The sequence below is a fragment of the Pelodiscus sinensis genome, chromosome 13, assembly GCF_049634645.1.
Source record: "Pelodiscus sinensis isolate JC-2024 chromosome 13, ASM4963464v1, whole genome shotgun sequence".
NCBI lineage: Eukaryota > Metazoa > Chordata > Testudines > Trionychidae > Pelodiscus > Pelodiscus sinensis.
Window position 1 is genome coordinate 21,231,063 of NC_134723.1, and position 26,082 is coordinate 21,257,144.

The 26,082-nt window shown below is 50.3% G+C and overlaps 1 protein-coding gene across 1 annotated transcript in view; it reads left to right on the forward strand.

Annotated features, from left to right (window-relative positions):
• Positions 1–9,478: 9,478 nt before the first annotated feature.
• The window catches only part of LOC102459568 (relaxin receptor 1-like), a 54,550-nt gene continuing 37,946 nt past the window's right edge, over positions 9,479–26,082 (forward strand). The window contains exon 1 of the mRNA XM_025185724.2: positions 9,479–9,627. Coding sequence (XP_025041509.2) covers positions 9,579–9,627 — 49 coding nt within the window. The 5' untranslated portion in view covers positions 9,479–9,578. The remainder of the gene's footprint in view (positions 9,628–26,082) is intronic.

Below are 26,082 nucleotides of genomic sequence, written 5' to 3' on the forward strand. Positions count from 1 at the left end.
AACCATTTTTAAATCCTTAAAAGGAAAACATATAATCACAACTATTTTACTGAAAAAGAAACATTGTTCTTCTTTGTGTCTTTTCCCCTGCTGCATTCTCACCACTGGTCAGTTTTTAGTTTCAAAGCTTAGATAAATAAATTTGATATAGAGCCTCACACATTTTATACCTGGGTATATAGAAGCTCCTCTCTGTCTCTTTATGATATTGATATAAGAATGACTGACCTGGTCAATATCAGAGGGAAATGGAGATAGGAGTCTTCTTCCAGGGGTCTCATTCCTTTAAAATTGGAGATATAGTAGGAAATGTTTTACGATGAAAATTGCAGTTAGAAAATCATTGGACTTCTTTGCATTCAGCCGAAAACCATTGGCAGGGGTCTCATGGGGGATTGTTATGTCAGGTAGGGTATTATTTTATGTAAATGGTGATCTGTAAATCGGGGAAGTTTCACACACAGGTTTGGCCATCCTGAAGTTTTGGAACAGCAGAGTGTAAGCAATATCACATGAAGGTTGTATTTCTCTATGAGCTGATATTACCAGGACTCAAGTGTAGTGCGCCCCTGCACCCCACAAAAAATGGAACAATGGAACAAATGGAACAATGGAACAAATCCAAAAATGCCCCCAACCAGTGTATTTGTGGTTTACTGTAAAAAAAGGAGATGATCCAGAGGCTCTGCAGAGGTTTTGTTTTTACGGTTGATTTTATATGGAACACGCTCAGGGTATGTCTACATAGCAAAGTTATTTCGAAATAACTAGCTTAGCATCTACACAGCCATTCCATTATTTCAAAATTAAATTGAAATAGTGGAGGGCTTATTTTGAAATTGGTAAACCTTATTCCATGAGGAATAACGCCAATTTCGAAATTGCTATTTCAAAATAAATGCTGTGTAGACATTTATTTTGAAATAGGGGGCCTCCAGCCTTCCCAGGGTGCCCTGGTGGCCACTCTGGCCTCAACCAAAAAAACTCCTCTCCCTCCCACCCTCCCCAGAGCCCTTAAAGGGGTAGACTCTGGCCATAGTGTCAGTGCCAGCTACAAGCCTGCCAGCCCAGAGCCAGCAGTCGCAGGCCCTGATCCAGTGGCCCCAAAACACGAGCCAGCAAGCCACTTGCAGCCAGCCTTCCACCACTCCCCAGGAGCAGTCTGCCAGCTCCCAGAAGCTTGCCAGGGCCTGGAGTAGGCAGGCGCCTTCCCGGTCTAGGGTGGAGATCATGGACCTTATTCAGGTTTGGGGGGATGCACCCAAAGTCCATGATCTCCGCACTAGACAGAGGAATGTGGCTGTCTATGTCAGGATAGCTGCCAGCCTGGCCACCAAAGACCACATGCGAACCCATTAGCAGGTTTGCATGAAAATCAAGTTAGTCTGGCAAGACCCCCAACCCTGAGCCCTGAGCTTCCCCTCCCACTTCTTCCCCTTGCTTCCCCCTTCCACCTCCCTCCTCCCAGGTTTCCCCCTCCCCTCTCCCACCTCCTTTACCCAGTCTCACCAGAGTTTCATACCCCCCCCCCCAGTTTTGTTAAATAAAGAGAGTTTATGTTCATGAAAATACTTGTATTTTATTTGACATCAGGAAGGGGGGCTAGAGAGGGGTAAGTGGAAGGATGTGAGGAAGGAATGAGGCACAAGCCCCCAGTGGGGCAGACCAGAGAGGCTCTTAGTGCTCCTTAGGGTAGAAGCTCTCCCACAGGGCCTCCTGGATACTGTCAGCCCCCTGATGGACCTCCCGGATGGCAGCCTGCAGAAAGTGCAGCCAGGCTCACAGCAACGTGTCCAAGAGAAGTACCAGAGTGCCCAGGGGAAGCTTTGACTCCATGTTACAGAGTGCTGTGGTGTCCCGAATGAGGGCAACCAGAGCACGCAGAGACAAAATGCTTTGCTATCCCTCAGCAAGGTAGGCAAGCAAGCAGGGAAACCTGAGAACCAGATGTCTGAGGGGGTCCCTTTAAGCACAGGCCTCAGATAGCCTCAGGCAGCAGCCACACAAAGTAACTCCTTACCTGATGCCCTGCAGGACCTGGTTCCAGCCGGCCTTAAATGCAATTCAGCGTCCACTCACTGTTGACGTGCTATTTCGAAATAGCAAAAAGCTATTTTGAAAATGCATTTTGTGTGTAGACTCGTTATTTCAAAATAAGTTATTTCAAAATAACTCTGTAGTGTAGACATACCCTCAGATACTAAGACAACAATGTTCAACCTTGGCTAGAGAGTAGGCCACAAGAGTGGCCCCCCTTCATCTCAGTGGGGTGCAAGATTGTCATAACCAAGCCTGTATCCCAGGATATAGTTTTGCTAACTGCACTTATGCTCCTAGAATATGCAGGGTGTGCCGACTGAATCATAGCAGCGCTTTGATTGGATGCAGAGGCAGTGCACAGCTCTCACCGCCAATGTTGTGTGCAATCAGCACACTCCTCACTTTATGTGCCCTTACTTTAAGTGCATGTCACTTTAGTAATACTGATGGGGAAAAACTACAGAATCCAGCAGAATCTGGCAACCCTGCGCATGGGCAGCAGTAACCAAAACATTTTGCAGGCCATCCATAGACCAGAAATGGGTCTACCACTGTGCTAAATTGACGGATAGCAGTATAAAATCCTTATTAGATTAGATTAGATTAGATTAGATTAGATTAGATTAGATTAGATTAGATTAGATAGAAACCTGAAGGACACCAGTAGAGGAGGCTACTCAGGATAGGAAATATCAGCATTGCCTTCCCTTTACCTACCAGTTAATGCTGGCTGGGGCATTCTTTTGCAAATCATTTATCTGCCATATGTTTGTGTGTATATAAAATATTCCTGGCTAATTTCAGTCTTTAGTCCGATAGATTTATTGGAACATAAACTTTTGTGGGCAAGGACCCACTTTGTCAGATGTGTCATGCTTCTGACGAAGTGGGTCTTTGCCCATGAAAGCTTATGTTCCAATAAATCTGTTAGTCTATAAGGTGCCAAAGGGTTTCTCATTGTTTTTGCAGATTCTGACTAACACGGCTACCCCTCTGATACTAGTCTTTAGTCAGCTGGCTCTACAGCTGACTAAAGAAATGTTAGGAGAAATGGTTTCTTAATGAATGTTGCCCTTCAGTCCAATAGCTCTGTGAATAAATGTTGTCACTGTTCAACCAGCTGCAAATTGGTTTTGATCGCTCCTTAGCATGCCAGCTTTGTTTGCTCCATTTCTAATGGCATCAGCCTGTACAGTGGTGTTACCTACATTAGGGTGTTCACCACTGGAATAGCTTCTCCAATGCAAACCCCTAATTCAGACACAATTCACACAAGTGCAACAGGATTTGTGCTGGGACAATTTTCCTGGTTTCAAACAGGGTATGTCCCAGGGCTTGGGAACAGCAGGAGCATGCCTATACACCACACTGGCACCTCTCTGAAGAGGCTGTGCTCCAGAATGTCATCTTTCATGTAAAATAGCAAGTGAGTCTTCGGTGTTACATGACTGCAGTGAAACCCCTATAAGATGTGAATTGAGTGTAGCTCCTGCAGAGAGGCATCTGCCCATTCATTTCGGGGGGAGGGTTGTTAACTCAGATGCACAGTGATCATGATTTCAGTGCAATAACTGTAACCTTTTCACTGGTTATGTCTTATGTAAGCAAGAGGGAAGGGGTGGGGGGAGGTCACAAATGTCTGCACAATGTACTGTGAGCCTTGTCTTATTTTCATGCCTTAAATGGATGCATTTGGAAGATACCGGCACCTGTGATTTTTCCCACCATAAAGAGGAAAGGACAAGGAAACAGACTTTTCGTGGAAATGTATGACCTAGGGGGTTCGAGCAACAACTTGTGGGGTTTTGACTGCTGGGTTCTAATCCTCAGCTAGTCCAAACTCCCATTGCTTACTGGGGTCATTGTGAGACTCATGAAATTTTGTAAAGTGTATTGGGACCCATCCTAGAATGGAAGGCACCCTAGAATGGATGGACAAAGAAACATGACTATATTATAAGCTAAGCCTGTACCTTGGCTGCTGCTAGATCCACAGAAGACTAAGGACCTGTTTACTGAAACTGATGAAATAGTGGGCCAAATATGTTTTCCTCCTGCAGAGCTTGCAGCAAATGGGTCTATTTTTCAGGAAGGGTGGAAAGCAGATGATGAGAAGATACTGTGTGTGCTCAGCCTATCAGTTCCACTTTGACATACCAGTACCCAAGTGATGGTTGGCTGATTTATTTGCCATTTTGAGGTCACTTTGGTACAGGGTTTTGCTTTGTGTGAATGATGGAAGAGATGTTGGTCATGGTGGGCCACCCAAGAGCAGCACCCCTTACACCTACAGAATGGGGATTGCTACAGTCAGTGTTCCCTCTCACCTTTTCTATCCATGTGTGAATTTTTTCAATCCATGTGCAGAATAATTTGTATGTGCACCGTGGCATGTGCAAATGTGCACTACTAGTAGAAACTAAACACCTAGCTGTGGGTGTTCTCCTAATCAGTGGGGCAGCATTGAATCTCTCCTGAGCAGCCTCCCAAGCACATAACTTACAGGGAACACTAGTAACAATAATGGGAGCATCAGGAACTTAATCAGTTTTGTCTTCATAGTGATAGAGATGTAGCCGTGTTAGTCTGGGGTAGCTGAAGCAAAAGTGCTACATTGTCCTGCATTTTGCTTTTGTCTTCAGTTCTGCTGGACTCCTCTGCTGTGTTAACCAGATGCTAAGGAAACTCAGGGTATGTCTACACTACCCTCCTAGTTCGAACTAGGAGGGTAATGTATGCATACCGCACTTGCTAATGAAGCCCGGGATTTGAATTTCCCGGGCTTCATTAGCATAAGCGGGGAGCCGCCATTTTTAAATCCCTGCTGCTTCGAACCCCGTGTAGCGCGGCTACACGGGGATCGAACTAGGTAGTTCGGACTAGGGTGCCTATTCCGAACTACCGGTACACCTCGTTTCACGAGGAGTAACGGTAGTTCGGAATAGGCACCCTAGTCCGAACTACCTAGTTCGATCCCCGTGTAGCCGCGCTACACGGGGTTCGAAGCAGCAGGGATTTAAAAATGGCGGCTCCCCGCTTATGCTAATGAAGCCCGGGAAATTCAAATCCCGGGCTTCATTAGCAAGTGCGGTATGCCTACATTACCCCGCTAGTTCGAACTAGCGGGGTAGTGTAGACATACCCTCAGGGGCTAACTGCACCCTATTCCTTTCACTGAGAAAGTGAGTGCCTGAGGAAGGTGCAAAGAACCTTATCAACCTCTCTCCACTCCCTCCCCCTGCAAAGACCAAGCACAACTGTGGCTTCCCTGCACCAGAGACAGCTGTTTTTTCAGGCCTCTCAGGGTATGTCTACACTACAAAGTTAGTTCGAACTAACGGACGTTAGTTCGAACTAACTTTCCTAGGCGCTACACTAGCGCTCTGTTAGTTCGAACTTAATTCGAACTAACGGAGCGCTTAGTTCGAACTAGGTAAACCTCATTTTACGAGGACTAACGCCTAGTTCGAACTAGCTAGTTCGAACTAAGGGCTGTGTAGCCCTTTAGTTCGAACTAGTGGGAGGCTAGCCCTTCCCAGGTTCCCCCTGGTGGCCTCTCTGGGCACAACCAGGAAAACTCTTCTCCTCTCCCCCAGCCCCGGGCCCTTAAAGGGGTAGACTCTGGCCAGACGGCACTAGAGTCAGCCAGCCCTGCCAGGAGTCTCTGCCCCGAACCAGTGGCCCCACCATGAGCCAGGCGGCCAGTGCGAGTGACACGTCCCCTGCCCAGTCCCCCAGCACCCAGGGGCCAGCCAGGGGCTGTAGACGGCGCGCGGCCTCCTGGACTAGTGCGGAGGTCATGGACCTCATTGAGGTTTGGGGGCAGGCCCCCAACGTCCATGATCTCCGCACTAGGAGGAGGAATGCGGCCGTCTATGGGCGCATAGCAGCCGCCATGGCCACCAGGGGACACAGGCGCACCCAGGAGCAGGTGCGCATTAAAATTAAAAAGCTGCGCCAGGCGTACGCCAGGGCCACAAGAGGCGGCGCCACTGCAGGGGCTGCCACCTGCCCCTACTTCACTGCCCTCCACCAAGTCTTGGGGGGCAGGGCGGTCCGTGCCAGCCCGGGGGACATCGAGCCGGGACCAGAGGGCCCTGAGCTGGGCACACCAGAAGGGTCACCGCCAGCAGCATCGTCCAGGGAGACCGTACCAGGTAAGTAGTTTGAATTAAGTAGTTCGGGGGGGAGGTGGGAGGGAGACCAGAGACCGCGCGCGTGGGCCATGTCTTCCACGGATCACGCAGACACCTGTGCACGTGCGAGCACGTGCCATGCCACCCTTGGGCAGGTGGCTCCAGCTGCGTGACACCCAGGGGCCATTGCCCAATAGTCACATGCTTGTGCAAAGAGACGTGACATGCTCCCGACCCCGGGGCAGGACCCAGCAGGATGATTTCCCTTCACATGTCCCCTCTACACGGAGGCAGGGGATATCTCCCCTTCCCCCCCGCCGCCCCGGCCACACTATACATGGCACAGGGACATGGGTGCGGTCTTGGGGCAGCTCCCAGTCCCGGGGAGAGCCAGACATCCTGACCATGGCCTCTGTACAAGCACAGCGGCTGTGACGGTGCAGGACATGGTCACCCTCACGTTGCGGAGTTGGGGAGGGGGCTGGGCATCATCCTCTGCGTCCCCAGGGAGAACTGACCCCTTCTCTTCTTTCTCTACAGCTGCACCAGCTGCTTGTGCAGGGCGCACCACCCCGCCCGGGACATGCTACCGCACCCGCAGCCTGCTCCGGACCGCCAGCACGGAGCAGGAATACTGGGACCAGCACCTTGGGGCCCTGCAAGCCGTGCACCGCACACTACGGTCGTGGATGCGGGAAGACCTGCAGGTCCGCCACGAGCTGCTGTCTGAGCTCTGAGGGCTGAGAACCAACCTGCAGCTCCTGCTGCAGAGCATGGTGCCCCGTGCTGATCCTGCACCAGCTGTCCCCCCAACTGCTGTCCCTCCTCCCACTCCTGCTCCCCTTCCCACCTCTCCCTCCTCAACCCCCACAACCTCTTCCTCAATGTCCACACCCCCCACCTCAACCTCCGCACCCTCCACCCCATCCCCCCGGGGACGCCGAGGCCCCCTCCCTCGCCGTACTGGGAGGCGGTCGGCCCGGTGAGACCCCCACCCCTGATCCTTCAGTTTCCCCACCCCCTCCTTTCCCTTGCTTCCCCCTTTCAGCTCCCTCCTCCCAGTTTTCCCCCTCCCCTCTCCCAGCCTCTCTGTTCCCCTCTCCCACCTCCTTTTCCCAGTTTCCCCGAGTTTTGTTAAATAAACAGAGTTTCTATTTTTGAACACACGTGTCCTTTATTTTGTACATCAATAAGAAGGGGGGCTAGGGAAGGGTAAGTGGAAGGAGGTGAGGGAGGAATGGGGCACGAGCCCCCGATGGGGAGGACTGGGCTGGCTCTGTGGGCTTCTGGGGGTGGAAGCTCTCCTGCAGCCCCCCGATTGCCCCCTCTCCCCAGATGGCAGCCTGCGGCAAGTGCAGCCGGTCTGATGGCCGAGTGCTGTGATGTGCCCAGTGTGCGTACTTCGGGCACTCCAAGCCAGGACTGGTTTGTAAGCGGGGAACCCCTGAGAACTGTCTGTCCAGGGTTGGGGTCGGGACCCTTTAAGCGCAGCCCTCGGCTAGCCTGAGACAGCATCTCCACGCTCTACGTCCTCCTCTGATGCCCTGCCGGCACTGCTTCTGGCCATCCTTAAGCCCTGTTCAGAGTCCACTCAATGTGGACTTGCTAGTTCGAATTAGCAAAACGCTAATTCGAACTAGTTTTTAGTTCTAGACGCGTTAGTTCGAATTAGCTTAGTTCGAATTAACTAATTCGAACTAAGTTAGTTCGAACTAGCGCTGTAGTGTAGACGTACCCTCAGGGAACTAGCTGTCCCAGAAGGAAGGAATAACTCAGAGTAGGAGAGAATAAAGAGCCCATATAAAATGGAGTGTGATGCAACAAGGTGTGTGTAGGAGACCTGAGGCATAAACCATTCCCCAGGGATGGTGCAGCTCCACATTGTCCCCAGTGTGGTCCTACACTCATCAGGAATAACCTGGATCATTGGGAGGTCACTACCTACCGCAGGCAGAAGATAAGCAGTGGTGATGGAGAGAGGCCTGATTACTGGTTACATCTCTACTCCAGCCTCTCTATTAGTACTGCAATTTCTCTGCTTCTTCATCTCCTTTCTCCTTCACCTTCTTCTCTTCCCAGCCATTGTCTGCTGGTCCATCTCAGATCCCCCAGCACACGTCCTGGAGGTCAGCTGTCACTGCCAGCTCATAGGGGTCTTATTATGAGCCATAAATAAGTGTATATATTTATATCTATAGATCTATGTGTGTAGAAACACACATATTTTGCTGCATATCTGGACAGAGCTTAGCCCATACTAGTTCCGAGCACTAGGCTCAAATACCCTTTCACAAATGCTAAGCTGTTTGCTGGAAACCTTACTGATGCTCCAAGGTTTCATGAACTTTCTTTCTTCGAGCAAACAGTGCACTGCAGACATGTCTCCCAGCCCTATCCAGATTCTATCTCTAGAGCCTGGCCAACACATGAGGTTTGTAGAGGTGTAACTATTTCGAGTAGGGGGGTGACATTTTACAGCTAGTCAGCCTAGTATGACTGCAAGTGTGGACACAGAGATATCAGTATAAAAGGGCCTATTCTTCCTCCACTGTGGGGAATAGCTGAACTGGTATAAACACGTTTATCTGGATGTAAATGAGTCCATGCTCACTGGGTTAAACCACGTCAGTAAACTGTTTTAGTTAGAGTGGTACAACTATATATGTAAATGAGCCAGAAGGAAGTGAGACTGCTGATCTGAAGCCTTGTTCATGAAATATCATGTCCAGCAGAGGGCCCTCTTGCCAGGTCCTCACTAGCCCATTGAAAAAAATCACCCCTCCTCCTCTCATCTCTTAGTTAGGACGTGGGCATCCTGCAAGGAAGCCACTCATCAGAGACCCTGCTCCCTTCCGCTGCACAGCCATCTGCATCAGCAGGCACACACAGCCAGGACTGAAAAGGTAGTTTGCCTTAGGAATCCTCCTCAGCAGCGAGAAGTGAAACAAAGCAGGTGATCCTTCTGCATTTTAAAGCAGATCCTCAGGTCGTTTCCCTAGGCAGGTGAGCTAAGGGTAAGGCAAGGGGAGTCAATCACCTACCTCCTGTGGTGAAGGAAGATTCCCCTCCCCCCACCCCACCGCCCCATCACACAAACTTAAATGTGAGGGTGAGCGGAACTGCAAATCTCTTCTGGTCCTGGGACAACTTGCCACTTTTGCCAGTGTGTGGTGCATGAAGAAACCTGGTGTGGCAGGTGTCAACAGCAATAGCGCCTTGCAAAGAGGAGTCTGCAGCATCTCCTATGTGGGTGTGTGCAGTTCTGGGAGAGGAGAGCACATGTGTATGAGCTAGCTAAACAAGAGCCACATCATCTCCACTACTCCCTCTCATTCCTTTACAGTAACCCAGAAAACTTCAAAATCCTTTCTAGCCTGGATTATAGTTACAAGAGCTACCAGAATGAAGCTTTTCCTGATTATTCTGCCTTCTCTTCTCCAAGCTGTTACAAGTAAGTGGCCATGTTTGCCGTTCACTTTACTCCAAGTGGGGAGAAAATCAAAATGTTTGATTGTGGGTTTTTTGAATGAGAGTTTTGGGATAGATTTAGCACTTGTTCACTGGAAAGGATGGAGAGCGTGGAGGATGGAGTGCTAATGTCTGTCAGAATCTGCACCATTATCTGAGTCTCCTTATTCCCTTGCTGCATCAGTACTTTAGTTTAAGCAGTGTGTCTTTGTGTCCGTATGCCTGCGCATACCTCTGTCCATTCTGTCATTAGTTCTGGGCTTCTGCATTACCTGGAGACTGAGAGGGAAGGAGAAGCAATGGCAGACTACAGTTATGTTGCTTGTCCAAAAGGAAGAGAGATGTTAGATTTGAATGAGAGCAGAAAGAGAAGCTTTGTTAATTTCATCATCTTAAGGTGACCTGGCGCAAGTATAAGTTTTGTGCGGATGAAGAGAGGATGATTAAGGGACCCTTAAAGCTGGATTTTGGAAAAGGACAAGGTGGCAAAGCCAGAAGTTCTTCAGTATGCCAGTTTTACTGTTTGTTGTTTTGCTGTTTACCAATGACAACGCAAACTTTTCCCTGCTGTTAACTGTGGAGGGGAGAGCAGAAATATAGTGAACCCAGTGAGAAGGCTAAGGTGGCTGTACCCCCCCATTCCCATAACCTAAAGAGCTCTTTTTATTAGCAACTTCCTTAAAATGATTTGGTTTTGAAGCAACCCATTTCACCTCAACAGCGAAATACTTACTGTTACCAGGATGTGTGTGTATCATTTATGCATGTTGTATATCAGTGTAAGTGTGTGTGAGTGTATGTGTGTGTGCACATGCGTGCCAGACAGGTATTTGTGCCAAAAGCGGATATCCAGACCTCAAGGGCCAGAGGGGTATCTGCCCCAAAGGGTACTGTGTAGGAAGATGTACCTCCCAGAAGCTGCAGGTTCTGTCCTGTATCTGTGTCACTGGTTTCGTATTTACAGGCAGTCTCCGGGTTACGTACAAGATAGGGACTGTAGGTTTGTTCTTAAGTTGAATCTGTATGTAAGTCGGAACTGGCGTCCAGATTCAGCCGCTGCTGAAACTGACCACCAGTTCTGACTTACATACAGATTCAACTTAAGAACCCCAAGTCCCCAAGTCAGCTGCTGCTGAAACTGATCAGCGGCTGATTCCAGGAAGCCCGGGGCAGAGCAACTCTGCCTTGGGCTTCCTGTAGTCAGCGCTGGTCAGTTTCAGCAGCAGCTGACTTGGGGACGCCTGGGGCAGAGCAGCTGGGGTGCTGCTGGGTTGCTCCAGTAGCGCCGCTCCTCGGTGCTACTGGACCAACCCAGCAGCACCCCATCTGCTCTGCCCCAGGCGTCCTGATTCAGCCGCTGCTGAAACTGACCAGCAGCAGCTGAATCAGGACACCTGGGGCAGAGCAGCTGGGGTGCTGCCGGGTTGGTCCAGTAGTGCCCAGAGCGGCGCTGTGGGACCAACCGGCAGCACCCCCCCCCCCCCAGCAGACCAGGCACATGGGGAGCAAAGCCGCAGCAGCGGGGTGCCGCGCCTCTGAGGCTTTGCTCTGGCGCGGGACCCGCCACTGCTGCAGCTTTGCTCCTGGTGCCCCTGGTCTGCTGGAGATGGTCCCCAGCAGACCAGGGGCACCGGGAGCAGCTTTTCTCGCCCCGGAGGTCGAGGTGGCGGACCACTGCCTGCGAGCTCCGGGGCAAGAAAGCCCCGTTTGTAAGTGCAGATCCGACATAAGTCGGATCCGCGTAAGTCGGGGACTGCCTGTACTTGTAACATTATCTGGTTTCCTTGGGGGGAGAGGGGCATGTAGGGAGTAAGGGACCTTTTCTCAAAGTGTAAAAGTGAGAGGATTCCTTTGGAGGAAATGGTTTATTGAACTAAGTGTACAATAAGCTTAATATAACTCACAACCAGCTCAGGGTTCTGATCTGAGAGTGGGGCAAGATTTTCTAATGGGAAGGGTCCCCCAAGTCACATCTCTGCCTTTGCAAACATAGACTTCTAGCTTTTGTTTTAAAGTCCAGGAAAATCTGGCTAAAGGCCCAGGAAATGGAAAACTGTCTTAGGGAATCAAACACTGAGATGATTTAGATAGTATTTTGTACTCCCAGAGAACTTTACAGACAGTAACTACTAACTTATCATCACAACTTCCTGTGAACTAGGTCAGGAGCATTGCCGTAGTAAAAATGGATGAACTGAGATGCAGAAAAGTCAAATGATTTGCCAGAGACCACCCAGTAAAGGGAATTCAGGGCCAGAACGAGATTTCAGGTGTTGTGGTGACTAGATTAGACCATACAGCTAATTTAATAACTGCTCGTGACTAACTTTATTGCTAACCCTTTCACCCTGACTCTGTGAGTCAGGAGAGGAATATGAGTCTCTAACTTGGCTCCTCTTCGTGACAGCAGTGTAACGCTTTGGGGGAAAGCCAGGCTGAACTTGGATTGGATCTCTCAAACTCCAGACCCAAAGCCCAGGATGCCAGCCTGGCATGAACCAGAGCTGACAAAGGGCTGCCCACACCTGACACTGCCGGCAGCCAGAGACCACAGGGTGCCCTGCATTCTAGTGAGCTTGCCACCAAGAAAAAAATCAGGAGGTGATCTCAGAAAATGCTTCTAGTTCTCTCTGTAGGCTGGTATAACAATCCAGGGAATGGAATTATAGCATCAGAAGGCAAGCAGGTCTGTAGAGGGTCCAGGAACGCAGACTGTATCTGAAACGCAGACTGTATCTCCATTTTTCCCCTTCCTTCTGGCCATTACTTCTTGCCTTCTTTTCTTACATTTCTCCAGTGCCCTTAACCACCATCATATTTTCTTATTCTGCGTAGTTCTCATTGTCTTGGTCTCTGAATGTGGAAACTTTGTGGTGTTCATAATCCAAACCCAGATCCACAAGGGACAGCTCCAAAGCTTGTGTTTGGCTGGGAATTTGTGGCTTGATATCCTCTCTTTGGAAAACTTACGTTAATAAGCTCTTCTTTGTTATTTACATAGCGCCATATAGGGACAGTAGCTATGGGACGGGGCCAGATCCAATACTCAGTTGAAAGATTCCCATTGGGTGCACTGAGCCCTAACTGAATGGAATCAAAGAAATAGCAGGGCCCCCACGTGATGTGTGAATGCAATAGAACAGTGGTCACCAACCAGTAGATCGGGATCTTGGAGCCTCTGACAGGTGATCCTGACTGGTTTGGCCAGGAAGCTATCAAGCACTAGCACTTAAGTTTCCCCTCCACCTACTGCCCTGCTGCTCCTGCCCTCTGCCTTGGAGCTGACCCCAAGGAGCTTCCTGCTTGCTGTGTAGTGTGGGAGGGAGAAGAGGGAGGTGCTGTCAGGGTGTCCCTCCTCCCCCCACTTCTATACCCTACCTCCATACAGAAGAGAAGGAGTTGGAGGGAGCTTTACAATGCAAATCTCTGTCACTCACACATTGTGTGTGCCTGTCATTCTCACAAACACGCACTGTCCTTCCCTCTCATCTCCCGACCCAACACATATGTAGGAGGTTGTCGTTACTTCCTGTTACTGCCAGCAGAGTGTAGGCAGTTTTGGTTTCTGACTGGTTTGTGCATTTCATAATTTTCATTTCTGTCTTACGCTTAAATTTAATTCTTTGAGTGGTGAGTTCTAAAATACTTGTGGCTGGAGTAATCATCCCAATGGTAATTGCTTCTCCTGGAAGTGGCTAGCATGTCTTTGCAGCCCCCGAGAAAGGCAGAGCAGGGGGTCTCCACATGTGTCCTTGCCTGCAGACATTACTCCTGCAATTCCCATTGATCAGTAATAGGGAACCGTGGCCAGTAGAAGCGGGGCAAGGGTATTTGGGTTTGGAGATGGATTCTTACATTGCACTTAAATTGAAAAAGTGATCTTGTGGTTAAAAAGGTTGGAGACCTCTGCAATAGAAAAACATCTCACAGTGTAAGTCACGATGGGCCTTAGACACAAAGTCCAGGGGTAGGGTGGATCCAGGGTTCATCTTTGGAATTGGACCCATCTTTAAAGCCCGGGCAAACAAAGGAAGATGTGTGGTCCTCTAGCTGCAGGGTTCTATAGAAGACAGTAGAGAGGAGGAGAACAAAGGGTTAAGCACTGTTCCTCTCCATTATTTCTCTTTTCTTGCTCTCCCTTGCCTCTCCAGACTCACTTTCCTCCAAATCTAGCCATTTGTCAGAAATGTAAAAGTGAAAGCATTAGCTGTATTAAGGTTGAGTTAAATGTTACTGTTTCCTTCATCACTCCTTGGGGATCACTCTCCTCCTCCCTTTAATTACCTACTTGTCCTTTTTCTGCGCTTGTTTCATTAGGTTTTATTTGCAGTTGCTCTGAAATCCAGAGCCCGACATAAAGAATCCATGTCTTGGGAAAGTGGAATTGGCTCCAGAGGGGCTCAGTTGTGCTGTGGCCCCAGTCACCACCCAGGATGCAGAAAACCCTTCCTCCTCTATTCTTAATGGAGGGGGAAGGGCTTTTCATGGGAATGACGGCCTTCAGCCTCCGTCTTCGCTCTCCTGCTCTCACTCAGAACTGGTGCATGTGGAGTTCAAAGAGCTGCTTGCCAGCATCAGGGCCAGACTTCACTGAGACACACCTCCCATGGGCTTTAGCAAGAGTTGTGCATGAGCCAGCTGTGGGTAAGGACTGAACAAGCAGCTCAGAGTTTGGCCCTGTCATCACAGCGCCAGTTCCATCCAGCGGTACATTTGTGATCTTTGTTGGCTGCAAAGTAGGGATGTTAGAGTTTAACTGACTAACCCTTAGACTGATAAGCTGATGCTTATCAGTTAATGGTATTGGTTAAACTCAGCTGGCTCCCAGGAAAGCAGCTTCATTGTATTTAGTGATAGAAATGTAGCCATGTTAGTCTGGGGTAGCTGAAGCAAAATGCAGGACAATGTAGCACTTTAAAGACTAACAAGATGGTTTATTAGATGATGAGCTTTCGTGGGCCAGACCCACTTCCTCAGATCAAATAGTGGAAGAAAATTGGCACAACCATATATACCAAAGGATACAATTAAAAAAAATTAACACATATGAAAAGGACAAATCACATTTCAGAACAGGAGGGGGATGCGGGGGGGGGGGAAGAAGGAAGGTAAGTGTCTGTGAATTGATGATATTAGAGGTGGGGAGAGTGGGATGTTTGTGAGTTAATGGTATTAGAGGTGATAATTGGGGAAGCTATTTTGGTAATGGGTAACACTCAGGCTATCTTACCCATTACCAAGATAGCTTCCCCAGGAGAAGGAGGAGAGAGAGAGAGAGAGAGAGAGAGAGAACGAGAGACCGGAGGCTCAGGAGAGAAGACCGACGTGAGAGATCTGAAAATTCTTTCTTATGATGGGCTAACTGGCTAGTTTTGAAATAATTGTTAGTTATTTCAAAATAATGTTGCTGTGTAGACGTACCCTGAATGTCAATTCTTTCGCCTCCCACTGGTTCCATGTGGCCTCTTTGGCCCAGGTCTTTGACATGCCCTCCATCCCAGAGCTCAGGGCTGCCGTACTTGCCTATTTAAAAGGTTTTCCATTTGTTAGATCCCAGCACCCTGATTTCTATTTTAAACCCTTTATCTGCACTTTATCTTTGTTGGTATTTTAATTCACGCCTGAATTGTTTGTCTTGCAGGGCACCCATGTAACTGTGCCTGATAGTGTCAAAGCACAATGTGTGATCAGCATTAGGAGAGCAAAAGGAAATCAACCATGTTAACCCGTGATGTGATGGAGGTAGTAACGCACCCATTGTGAGTGTGTTAAAAAAAACCTTCTTGAATAAGGAACGTTGAAACTATCAGTTCAGCTAACCCCAACCTTGTACACATTCTGCACAGACTGTTTCCGAAAAGGTCTGGGGATTTCCTAGTATAGTAAAACTCCAGTTGTCCAGCATCCAGTGATCCGGCACTCCTGATAGTCCAATACCACCTGGAACCCGGAAGTGCTCCAGGCAGCTGGACAATTGGAGCTGCTCTGCCCCGGGCTTCCCCGAGTCAGCTGCTGGTCAGTTTCAGCAGCAACTGACTTGGGGAAGTCTGGGGCAGAGCAGATGGGGTGCTGCCGGATTGGTCCCGCAGCACCGCCGTCCCCCATCCCACCCACCGTACACCAGACCCCTCATAGCCCCCCCCTTCCGATAGTCTGTCATATCTGATAATCTGGCACCCCCTGGGTCCTAAAGGTGCCGGATTATCAGAAGTTTACTGTACTGGTCACAACATCACAGATGCTGCTGTCAAGTCCCCTTGGACTCACTGCTGGCACCTCTTCACGTAAATGATGCTGTGGGGGGGGACCAGCTGAGTCCTCAGGACAGTACAGAAGAGGGGCACAAGGGCCATTAGTTTCTAGCTCCTCTGCAGCAGCAGATATGGCTTATAAAAGTCCCTATATCTACAAAGCAACTATACAGCTCAGCTTGAGCACTGGGGCTCAGGCTGCAGGGCTGTTTCAACTTCCAGGCCTGGGATGGAAGGAAGTCAGGAGAAAACGACTCTGGTGCAGGCTCTGCCTAGGGCAGACCCGTTCAAGGACACAGAGCTGCTGTAACTTAGAGTAGCTCCCTCACTGCCTGAGTTATGCTGGGAGCTACTTTTGCTCCTACTAGCACAGAATTCCAAGAGAGCATTGGTGGGGCTCTGGGGCAGAGCCAGTATGTTCTGTGCCTCCAGAAGGGGCCACACCAATTGTCACCCTATATACAAGGCTAGCTCATAGGACTGGCCTGGTGTAAGTTAAGGCGGGAGGGTCCTATGCTAGCAATCAAATCCTAGTATTGTTCTCCGTATTTAAGGGTATGAAGAATCCTTAGAAAACAAAAAACAGGACTATGTAGCACTTTAAAGACTAACAAGATGGTTTAATAGGTGATGAGCTTTCGTGGGCCAGACCCATTTCCTCAGATCAAACAGTGGATCTGGCCCACAAAAGCTCATCACCTATTAAACCATCTTGTTAGTCTTTAAAGTGCTACATAGTCCTGATTTTTGTTTCAGCTGCACCAGACTAACACAGCTACATTTCTATCCTTAGAAAATAGAACCTTTAATGCTAGCCATTCTTCGGTACAAGAAGGCATGATGATGATGATGAGAGAGAGAGAGAGAGAGATGATATCACCATTTTATAGAACAAGAGAAAGTCAAATTACATCTTGTGTCTGAGATAATATCAATCAGTGTGTTTTACAGGACAAGAGAGAAAGTCATATTACATCTTGACTCTCTGATCTTCTTCTAGTGCCCTAGAAAGAAAAAGACATTCAACACATACACAATATGACTGCCTCATGCACTCACCCATTGACTCGTGGCACTAGCTCTTTGTTTTGCATCTGATGCAAAATAAGAAAAGATATTCTTTGTCCCAGCTCATGGGACTAAAGGTGACACACAGATTTGCTTCATTCACAGAGATAGCTGAAGCACAGTCATGCTGTTTCATGAAGTACTGTATCAAGCTGTAAGTTTTCAAGCTTCTTCTGCACAGTGAAACACTTAATAAATATGCCCCACCCTCCTCTGGAGCACACGTTGTGCCAAACGCACAATTAACACAACTTTTTGTGCACGTCACTTCAGATTATCTATCTATTTTAGGCTATGTCTACACTCTTCTGGAAAAAGCTACACAAATTGCGAACTGCAATTTACATAGCTTTTTCCGCTTCTTTTTTCGGAAGAGGCTCTTCTGACATTTGGCCCATCTACACTGGGCCAAATGGCAGGAAAAAAACCTTTTTTGGAACATCCCTTCTTCCTCATAAAACATTTTGGAAGAACAGACGCGGTCCCTGGACCTGAAAAACTCGGAAAAAACTCTGTAGTATAGACATAGCTGAAAGCTACAACTACATTGGCAAGATTTTGCGCAAATACTTTTAACGCAAGAGTTTTTGCGATAAAGTATTTGTTCAAGAGATTGTCTACACTGGCATGTGTCTTTGCACAAGAGATGTGCTTTTGCGCAAAAGCATCCGTGCCAGCGTAGGCACTCTCTTGCACAAGAAAGCGCCGATGGCCATTTTAGCCATCGGGCTCTCTTGCACAAGAAATTTATGTTGCCTGTCTACACTGGCCTCTTGTGCAAGAACACTTGCACAAGAGGGCTTATCCCTGAGCAGGAGCATCATAGTTCTTGCGCAAGAAGCCCTGATTTCCTACAGTAGAACAGCAGTGTTCTTGCGCAAGAACACCCTGCCAGTGTAAACATGCCAATGTAGCCACAGACTTAGAGCGTATCTGTGTGTCTGTGAGACCATTTGTTCAACAACACCTCGTAAACTGTTAGAGCTAGGACCGCCAAATTTGGTATGCAGCTTCCTGTTGCCCTACTTAAAACAAGGTCAGGGTTCAGTTGTGTGTGAAAAATGGGACGTGCTGGGAATGGGACTGTTTTCCATAACATGGAAAGGGAGGGGGCAGAAAGCGGAGGGACAAAGAAGAGAGGGGAACAGAGAGGAAGGATGCGATACTGAGAGTGGACACTGAGGGCAGCAGCAGTACAAAGGGAGTGTCCAGCGGGGTTGGGGCTCTGCCATCTTGCCTGCCACCAGACCAAGTAAGGAGCCTTCCACCCCAAATCCAGAGCTTGCCCCCCTCATGGAGAACCTGCAGGCTGCTGGAGGGGGAGAGGCCCCAGAACCTTGCCCCCCACCTAAACAGCCAGCAGGCTGAAGGGGAGCCCTGGAGGGAAAGACAGGCCCTTCCACAGGGTTGCCAGATAGTTTCACAAAAAATACCGAACACGGTGGGGAAAAAATTGGTTGAGCAAAAAAAAAAAAGGACCTGCCAGACACAGCCGGCCTTCCGTCCAAGAAAAACAGAAGATAACAGAAGATACCGGTATCTGTTTCATTTTTTGTTTTGTTTTTACTGGACAGAAGACACAATTGCTGGACTGTCCAAGTGAAAAACGCACACCTGGCAACCCTAACCCCATGCAGGGAAGGGGTGGAGGGGCGTCTCTTCCCTCCCTCTTGCAAGTGATTCCTCTGCTTCCTCCCTCCCCCCCACCCCAGCCTTTCCCTCATGTCCTGCATGCCATCTTCATTGTTAAGGAGGCATTGCAGCCAGTGTAGGGCTACAAGACACTGCTCCTTGCTGAAGCCAGCATATTGCAGGGAAAGAGTTCTGGGGCTTGCACAGATGTGGCCACCCCTTCCTCCCTAAATGCACCCCATGCAGGGAAGGGGCAGGGGGTGATTCTCTTCCTTCCAACTCCTGCAAGGTACCCCCCCCCCCACCCCACACACACCTTCCCTCCAGTCCTGCATACTAACTGTTAAGGCTCCAGTCTGCCAGAGGCTAGCCAGCCTATTCAGGGAAGGGGGCGGGGGAGAGACGCTGGCCCTGCTGTGGCTGCCCCTTCCTTCCAAAAGGCGCCCCATGCAGAGAATGGGCTCAGGGGTTTCCCTGGCCTCCCACTCTGGGAATGGATCCTCTCCCTCTCCTCTCATCTCCTCGCCTCTCCTCACGCACCTGCGCACAGCAAAAGAAGTTTTGCTGGCAGCTTCTGCAGCCGCCTGAGCCTGAGAAAGAAGCTGCAGCCTCTTTCAGCGTCACCTCGCTGAAATACAGCAGGGCTCCAGCACATGGAGCTTCTCCCACCCACCAGATCTCCTGTGCGCGCCTCTCCTTCATGCAGGAGAGGAACGGGAAGTATCTGGCCGTGCTGCAGGGGAGGCTGGGGGAAGTTTTTAAAGTGGTCCCTGGAACACACCACCCCCCGCCAGACCGCAGCAGGGGGAAAATGTCCCTGCAGGCCTTCCGCCCAAGGAAAAACAAAAAATATCGGACATTTTGCATGTCCAGTATTTTCTGAGGTTTTTTTACCAGACAGAAGCTGCAATTACCAGACTGTCCAGGTGAAAACCAGACACCTGGCAACCCTACCTCTGGAGTCTGGTCCCCCACAGACTGCCTGCAGGCCACAGGGGAGGGGAGGGGACTCTGGAGGAGGGTGCTGCCTCCAGAGTCTGGTCTACCCCGAAACCACCTGCAGGTTGCAGAGAGGGGGTGTCCTCCAGGCTGGTGGCAGCTCTAGGAACCGTGCTCCCCTCAGACAGTCTGCAGGCTGTTGCGGGACACTTGAGTCCGCGGGCAGCCCCCCAGAGCCTCATGCCCCCCCCCCCGAGATCCATGGGGGGGGTACAGGAAGGGATGGAAGCCTCCAGAACCTGCCCCCCCCACCCCGAGACTGCCTGCAGGCCTTGAGGGAAGCAACCACAGTGGGGCTGCTGGTAGAGGGGCGCTGCACCATCCTGCCATCTTGGGAAGCCCCAGTAGGCCCTACCCACTTCCCTCTCCCCTGTCCTGGGCCCCCTGCCCTGACTCCTGCACCTCACACTTGCCTTGACTTCTGCACACCCTCCTTCTGCCCTGAGCATCCCCATCCCCTGCCTTGAGGCTCCCCACCCCTCCAGCCCTCTGCCCTAAGCCACCCACACCCTGCCTCTCCTCACCCCCACATTCACACTCCAGCCTTCATTTCCTTCTTTGTTAGAAAAATACTATCATTGAAATAAAGCGTGTATGCTTTTCATATAGTTTTTGCCCAAAAAATACTTGTAAAAATAAATATGAGAGTTATATTTTAAAATGTCCAGGGAAACATTAGCTGAAGTTCTTTTCATGGCTTGTGAATGTGCCCATAACACTTCCATGTTTGTTTTGCAAATCTTTGGTTTGCAGATGTAGATTCATCCCCTTCATCCCAAACAATGTCAAAACCGTTTCCAAAGAGCCCACAGAAATGCAGCCACCACTGAGGTGGTGACAACAGGAAGCAGAGCAGAAGGACAATGCACTGTAGGAAACTGGTAAAAGAAGGAATTTTGGCCAGGGAGACTGGAGTCAGGCCTGACTCGAACAGAAATAATAAATACCTATCCCATAGAACTGGAAGGGACCTTGAGAGGTCATCAAGTCCAACCCCTGGCCTCATAGCAGGACCAAGTACCATCTCTGACAGATTTGCCCAAGATACCTAAATGGTAACCTCAGGAACTGAGCTCACAACCCTGGATTTAATAGGCCAATGATCAAGCCACTATGCTAGCCCTCCCCCAGAAAAAAAAAGAGCCAGGTGGTCCCCACTGTCAACATCTGAATCCCAGGACATTATTGGTCCCGCTAGTATGCATGGCAGCAGCTCTGTCCATCTCCTGAAGAAAATGTCCTGGCTCTCAAACACAGGGAAAGTGCAACAAAAGGTGCAGCATGGGAGGGAAGAGAGAGGAGAGCCGTGCTGTTTGACTCTCCTGGAAATACCAGGACCATCCCTACTGGGACTGGAGTCTTGCCCAGCTGGTAGTGGTGAGCTTGAATGGAGCTCGTATCTGCAAAGCATCCTTTGAAACACTTGTATGTTTGGTTGCTGTCTCTAGCTTTCCACAAATGGGAAAAGGCAGAGCAAGCCTGGCAGAGGTGGGAACACAGCCCAGGCCTCCTGGCTGCCATGACTGAAACCCAGGCGCACATGGCTGTAATCAGCCACTGCAGTGCTCTCCTGTTGTACTTTAGTAGTATTTTTTGTATCTGAAGCCAGGGGCGGATTGGCAATCAAAATAGGCCTGGGAAATGGGTTGAGAACGGCCCATTTTTTCACATCAAAGACTTTTTTTAAAATTTATTCTTTGACCCCCATTAGCCAAACCCCCAACCCCTGTTAACCACGCCACTGACCCCTATTAGCCACACCCCCTGACTCCCATTAGCCAGGCCTCTGGAGGTAACACTCTTGGGGAAAGATGGACACATGACCAGAAGTAAAAGGTGTTATGTGACCCCTCTCTAAGGATTTTTCCCACCATCCTCCTACCAATAAAGATTAGGGAATAGCTTTGGCCCCCCACCAAAGCCCTTCATGCAACTATCCTGCAGTTGCATTAACCTAATATGTGTGACATTAACTCGGGGGCAGAGAGGCTGGAGGAAGTGTTCCCTCTAAGAGTTTCCTCCCATGAGCAGAATGATTTGTGTTGTGCACCTGTATTGAGTTCATGTGGCTTGTTTGGACGTGCCACTCTGGCACCCAAGTTATTAATAAATATCTTATAAACCTCTGCCTTTTCCCTCTGCTGCCATGTCTCCTCCCCTTGCTCCATCAGCTCCCCTGGTGCCTGCTGCCCCCCAACCCCTCACCCTCCTCTGCTGTCCAGACTCCTGCCCTTCTCGCTGCCCTCAGCCCTTGTGGGACCTGCCCCTCTGCACCAGCCCTTCTCTCCCCCCTATGCCCACTCCTCCAGTAGCCCCACTCTGATCATGTGAGCTACCCCTTCTCATCCCCTCTCCTAACACCTCCCTCTACACACCTGCCCTGCCTCTCTCGTCTGGTGCTGGTCCCTCCCCTGCAGGTGTCTGCCCTTCTGCTTCATCCCCAGAACCCCCTGGCACCTGCACTTCCCTTATCCCTGCAACCTTCTGGTGCCTCCCTCTTCCCTCACTGTCCCTGTCCCCTTTGCCCTCTTTTTCCCTGATGCCCACCCCCTCACCACCCTCTGCCCCCAGTCCCCTCATGCCCCTGTGCCCTCACACATGACTTGCTCCATCCCCACCTTCCTCATGCCCATCCCTTCTTTCAAGCCTTCTCCCTGCACCACCCTCTCCCCCCTCTACCCCCCCAATACCCCTCCACTCTCCTTTCCCAGCATCACCCTGTCCCCCCTCCCACTGACACCTCCCCTCCTGCCCTTTTCCTCATTGTCTCCACTTGGCCCCCTGACATTTGTCTCTCCTCCACACTGTCCTTTGGTGCCTTCCCCCTTTCTTTTCCTGATCTGCCCCCTTCCCCTCAGCACAAGCCTCTTCCTCTCCTACCCCTTCCTTCTATTTCCTACCCACCCTTCCCACCTACCTTCTGCCTTCCAGTTTGTGGGGCTGGAGTCTGTGATCGGGCCCCAGACCACATGCCAGGCCTCGAGCTGAGCCGCTTGGTGCAACTCTGGGCCGAGTGTTTTTAAAGTCCCGGGCCGTGACGTCATGCCACGCCCAGAAGTCTCCCCTCTCACCTGTTGCACGGCATTTGAGCACGCCGCACACGCACTCCCTCAGCCCCTCTGTGCCCCCTTATATGACCGGCATGCAGACCTGGGGAATTTAAAGTGTGGGGCTACAGTGCCCCATCACAATTCCCCTCCTCCTCCAGCAGCCTCCAGCCAGTCCTTTGAAGGACGGCCCATCGGGAAATTCCCAGTGTCCCACCAGGCCAGTCCTCTCCTGTCTGAAGCCCTCCACTGTAGTTGAAGGGAAACATGGTAGTGTGTTGAAATTGGACTCACTCTGTGGGAACTACTCTGGATGTTCTAGCCCTGCTGCATGTAGCTCAGACTCTGAAGAGAGAGTCTGCTTCCCTCCTACCCAGATCCATCCCAGCTGGTCACAGACTGAATGGAAGCCTAATGGGACTATCTGTGGGAAGCTGGGGTTGGTCAAAGTGCCTCTGGTGGATTTATGTGCATGTGACATTCAAGATCTAGTAGAATGCTCTGGGAAAGCACTTCAGATTCATTTCTGGGATCAGGAACCAGAGAAGGCTTGAGGACTGTGTGTAAGGCATGGTGCTTTTCAAAGCCCTTTCTAAACATTATTGACTTGATCTTCACAGACTGCCTGTGATTTCTGGAGAGAAATAATTTCCCCTAAGTCACACACAAGCCTAGGACTCAGGAATCCTGGTCTTCTTTTGTTGACCTTTGGCCTCCAGGGCTACCAGTCCTGCAGTTTCACCGCCATGCTGTATGAATCACAGCTGTCCATACTAATACGGTTGATTGAGAGAGGCCATAGACACCTGCAGAAAGTAGCAGGAGCTGAGCAGGATGATCTTGGGGCCTCTATTCATGACTTATGGAAAGTTCCCAATGGCTGGTGATGAGCAACTGCTTGGCATCCCTAAGGGCTGGGTTCCACGTTGCCTCCCTTTCTGTTCAATGAGAACCTGGGGCTGCTGGGACGGTAGAAGGGGAGATGTGGGCAGTGGGGGTTCAGTATAATGATGACACCCAGCTACATATCCAGCTCATCTGGCCCGAGTGTCTGAGGTCAGGGCATGGTTAAGAACTATGTGCCTGAAGTCAGGGCACGTAAAACTGGTTGGCAAGGGAAGTCCTTCTTTTGCCAGGTGTGGGCTGAGTTTGCAGCCTGGGGTTTCATTGATCCAGAGTGACTGTGAGAGGCTGGTGAAGCTGCAGTGACCAAAATGTTTTTTTCTTCATCCTTGTTTGGCCTGCAGAGTGCTATTAATATGGACTTTGCTACCATAAACCAGGTCTCTGTCTCCTTCAGACTGCACTGCTGCCACCTGGAGCTTCTGCAGACTGCAACAGTCCACCCCAGTGGCCTGGTTTGTTGGAAGCACATGGCACACAGCTCCGGGCACTGGGGGGTTTACCTCCAAAGTCCTCTGACTAGCGTGGGACCTGTGTGCTGCAGAGACAGCTCTCTCCTTCTACAGCATTAGGGGTGCTCAAGCGGGAGCCCTTTGGTATATAGGAGAGAGGAGGCTAGTTGATGGCGGAGTCTCTGTGAGGAGCCCTCCACTTTGGCACGGACTTCTTGCTTGGGCTGACAGGGCTTGGTCTTGCTGAGCAGGGTACAAGACCCCACTATCGCTCAGGCTTTGGGGTAGAGGTGGCATCTGGAGCTCAGGAGAGACGCGTCTTTATAGCCGTGATGAGCCTACATAAATGAATGCGCTTTAAATAAGAGAACTCTGTATTCAGAGCTCTGGAATGGAGGCGCTGGGCCAGCCTGTAGCCTGCCTGAGGCACAGGGCCTCACATGGAATCCTGAGGTGCCTCCGCACTGATGGAAGAAGAGCAGGCCCAGCTGCTGGACATGCCCAGACATTGACGTGCGATACTGAATACTCCCCAGCGAACGTCAGATGCTGCTTTCAAAATGGGAAAAAAAAAGGTTTTTGGGGGGAGTCGGTGGATTAATTCTCAGGTGCCGAGATGTGCCCAAAGTGCCCACGCTGCACTCAGAACTGTGCTAAGAAATTGAAACTTTGTCCGCAAATGACTTGTAACTTAGAATGCAGGAGGACAAGCGCAGGATGTGGCTGTTAGAAATGTTTAGATCAGTTTTATGGCCTAGGATGGATGTCGCTTTCTCTGGCAGTTTTTGGGAAAGCTCCAATTTTTAGGGAAAGATTCATGGATTGGAAGTGTATTGCTGCTCCAAATCTTAAACACTTTGAATCATGTTGATTAGTACCAGCAGGTTCTGCAGGCATTTGGGGCCCTTGTTTCCCTCAGAACAAACATCCCAGATGCGTCAATAAATCTGATAAAAGGCCAGCGGGTCCCCACGGACCCTGGGGAAGATTTACGGCTGGAGACCTGGCCAGAGTTTGCTATTTTTCTGCTCCAACCAACTGTTCCAGAGAGGCTGCTGAATCCCTGGGCAATGTTTCTTATGTAATGTGGAAAAATACTTCAGATCCAGGCAGTGTCAGCCTGCGAAAAGCTAGGGAATTCATGCAGATGAGCCTTTGGGTAAGATAAACTGTGAGACTGTAAACTGTTCAGGACAGGGACTGAGTCTGTACAAGGCATAGCAGATTTTGGGTGCTATGTGTCACTGTGCACACTGTGTGCTCCCTACTATTAGCCATAGGGTAGTAAATTAGAGGCAGCTTCTAAGGCAGGGGTGGGCAAAGGGGCCTCCATGAGCCAGATCCAGCTCACCAAGCTAGCTGAGCCAGCCTATGCCTGCCCTGCCTCTCCTCCGCCCCCAGGACAATGAGACTGGGGAGCGCATGAAGTCTCCCCCCGCCAGCGGCCTGCAGCACCAGAGGGAACAGCCAACAGTTCAGAACAGCTGACGGTTCACACTAGGTGCCGCATGCCCCTTGCAGGGTGGGGGCAGGAGGCAAAGACTTCATGCGCTCCCCCGCCCCCAGGCCCTGATTGGCCTGGGGGTTGGAGGAGTGTACAAAGTCTTCTCCTGCCACCAGGGGCACAGGGCGCCTAGACAGAACTGCCAGCTGTTCAAAACAGCTAGCAGTTCTCTCTAGGTGCTGGGGGAGTAGCGAGGGGCAAAGACTTCATGCGCTCCCCCACCCCAGGCCAATTAGGATCTGTGGGCAGGGGAACATGGGAAGTGTCCTGCCCCCACCCCTTCTGCCCGAGGCTCCAGCCCTTCCGGGGCAGCCCAAGGCCACTTCTGAAATTTATGAAGTGACACCCCCCCCTTTAAAAATTAGTGTCCACCCCTGTTCTAATGTGTTTGATGAAGGGTGTGCCTATTCACTGTAAACCACTCTGAATTCCATCCATTCCTTCGCTTGTCCTTGGTAGCATCTCTCTAGAAATGGGTCAAACGTTGAGGAGGAGTCTGTTCTTCATGAAAGGCCTGTTCTGAATTCTGGGGCTCTAGCATATTCTGCATAGCTCTGGTCACTCAGGCTATGTCTGCACTAC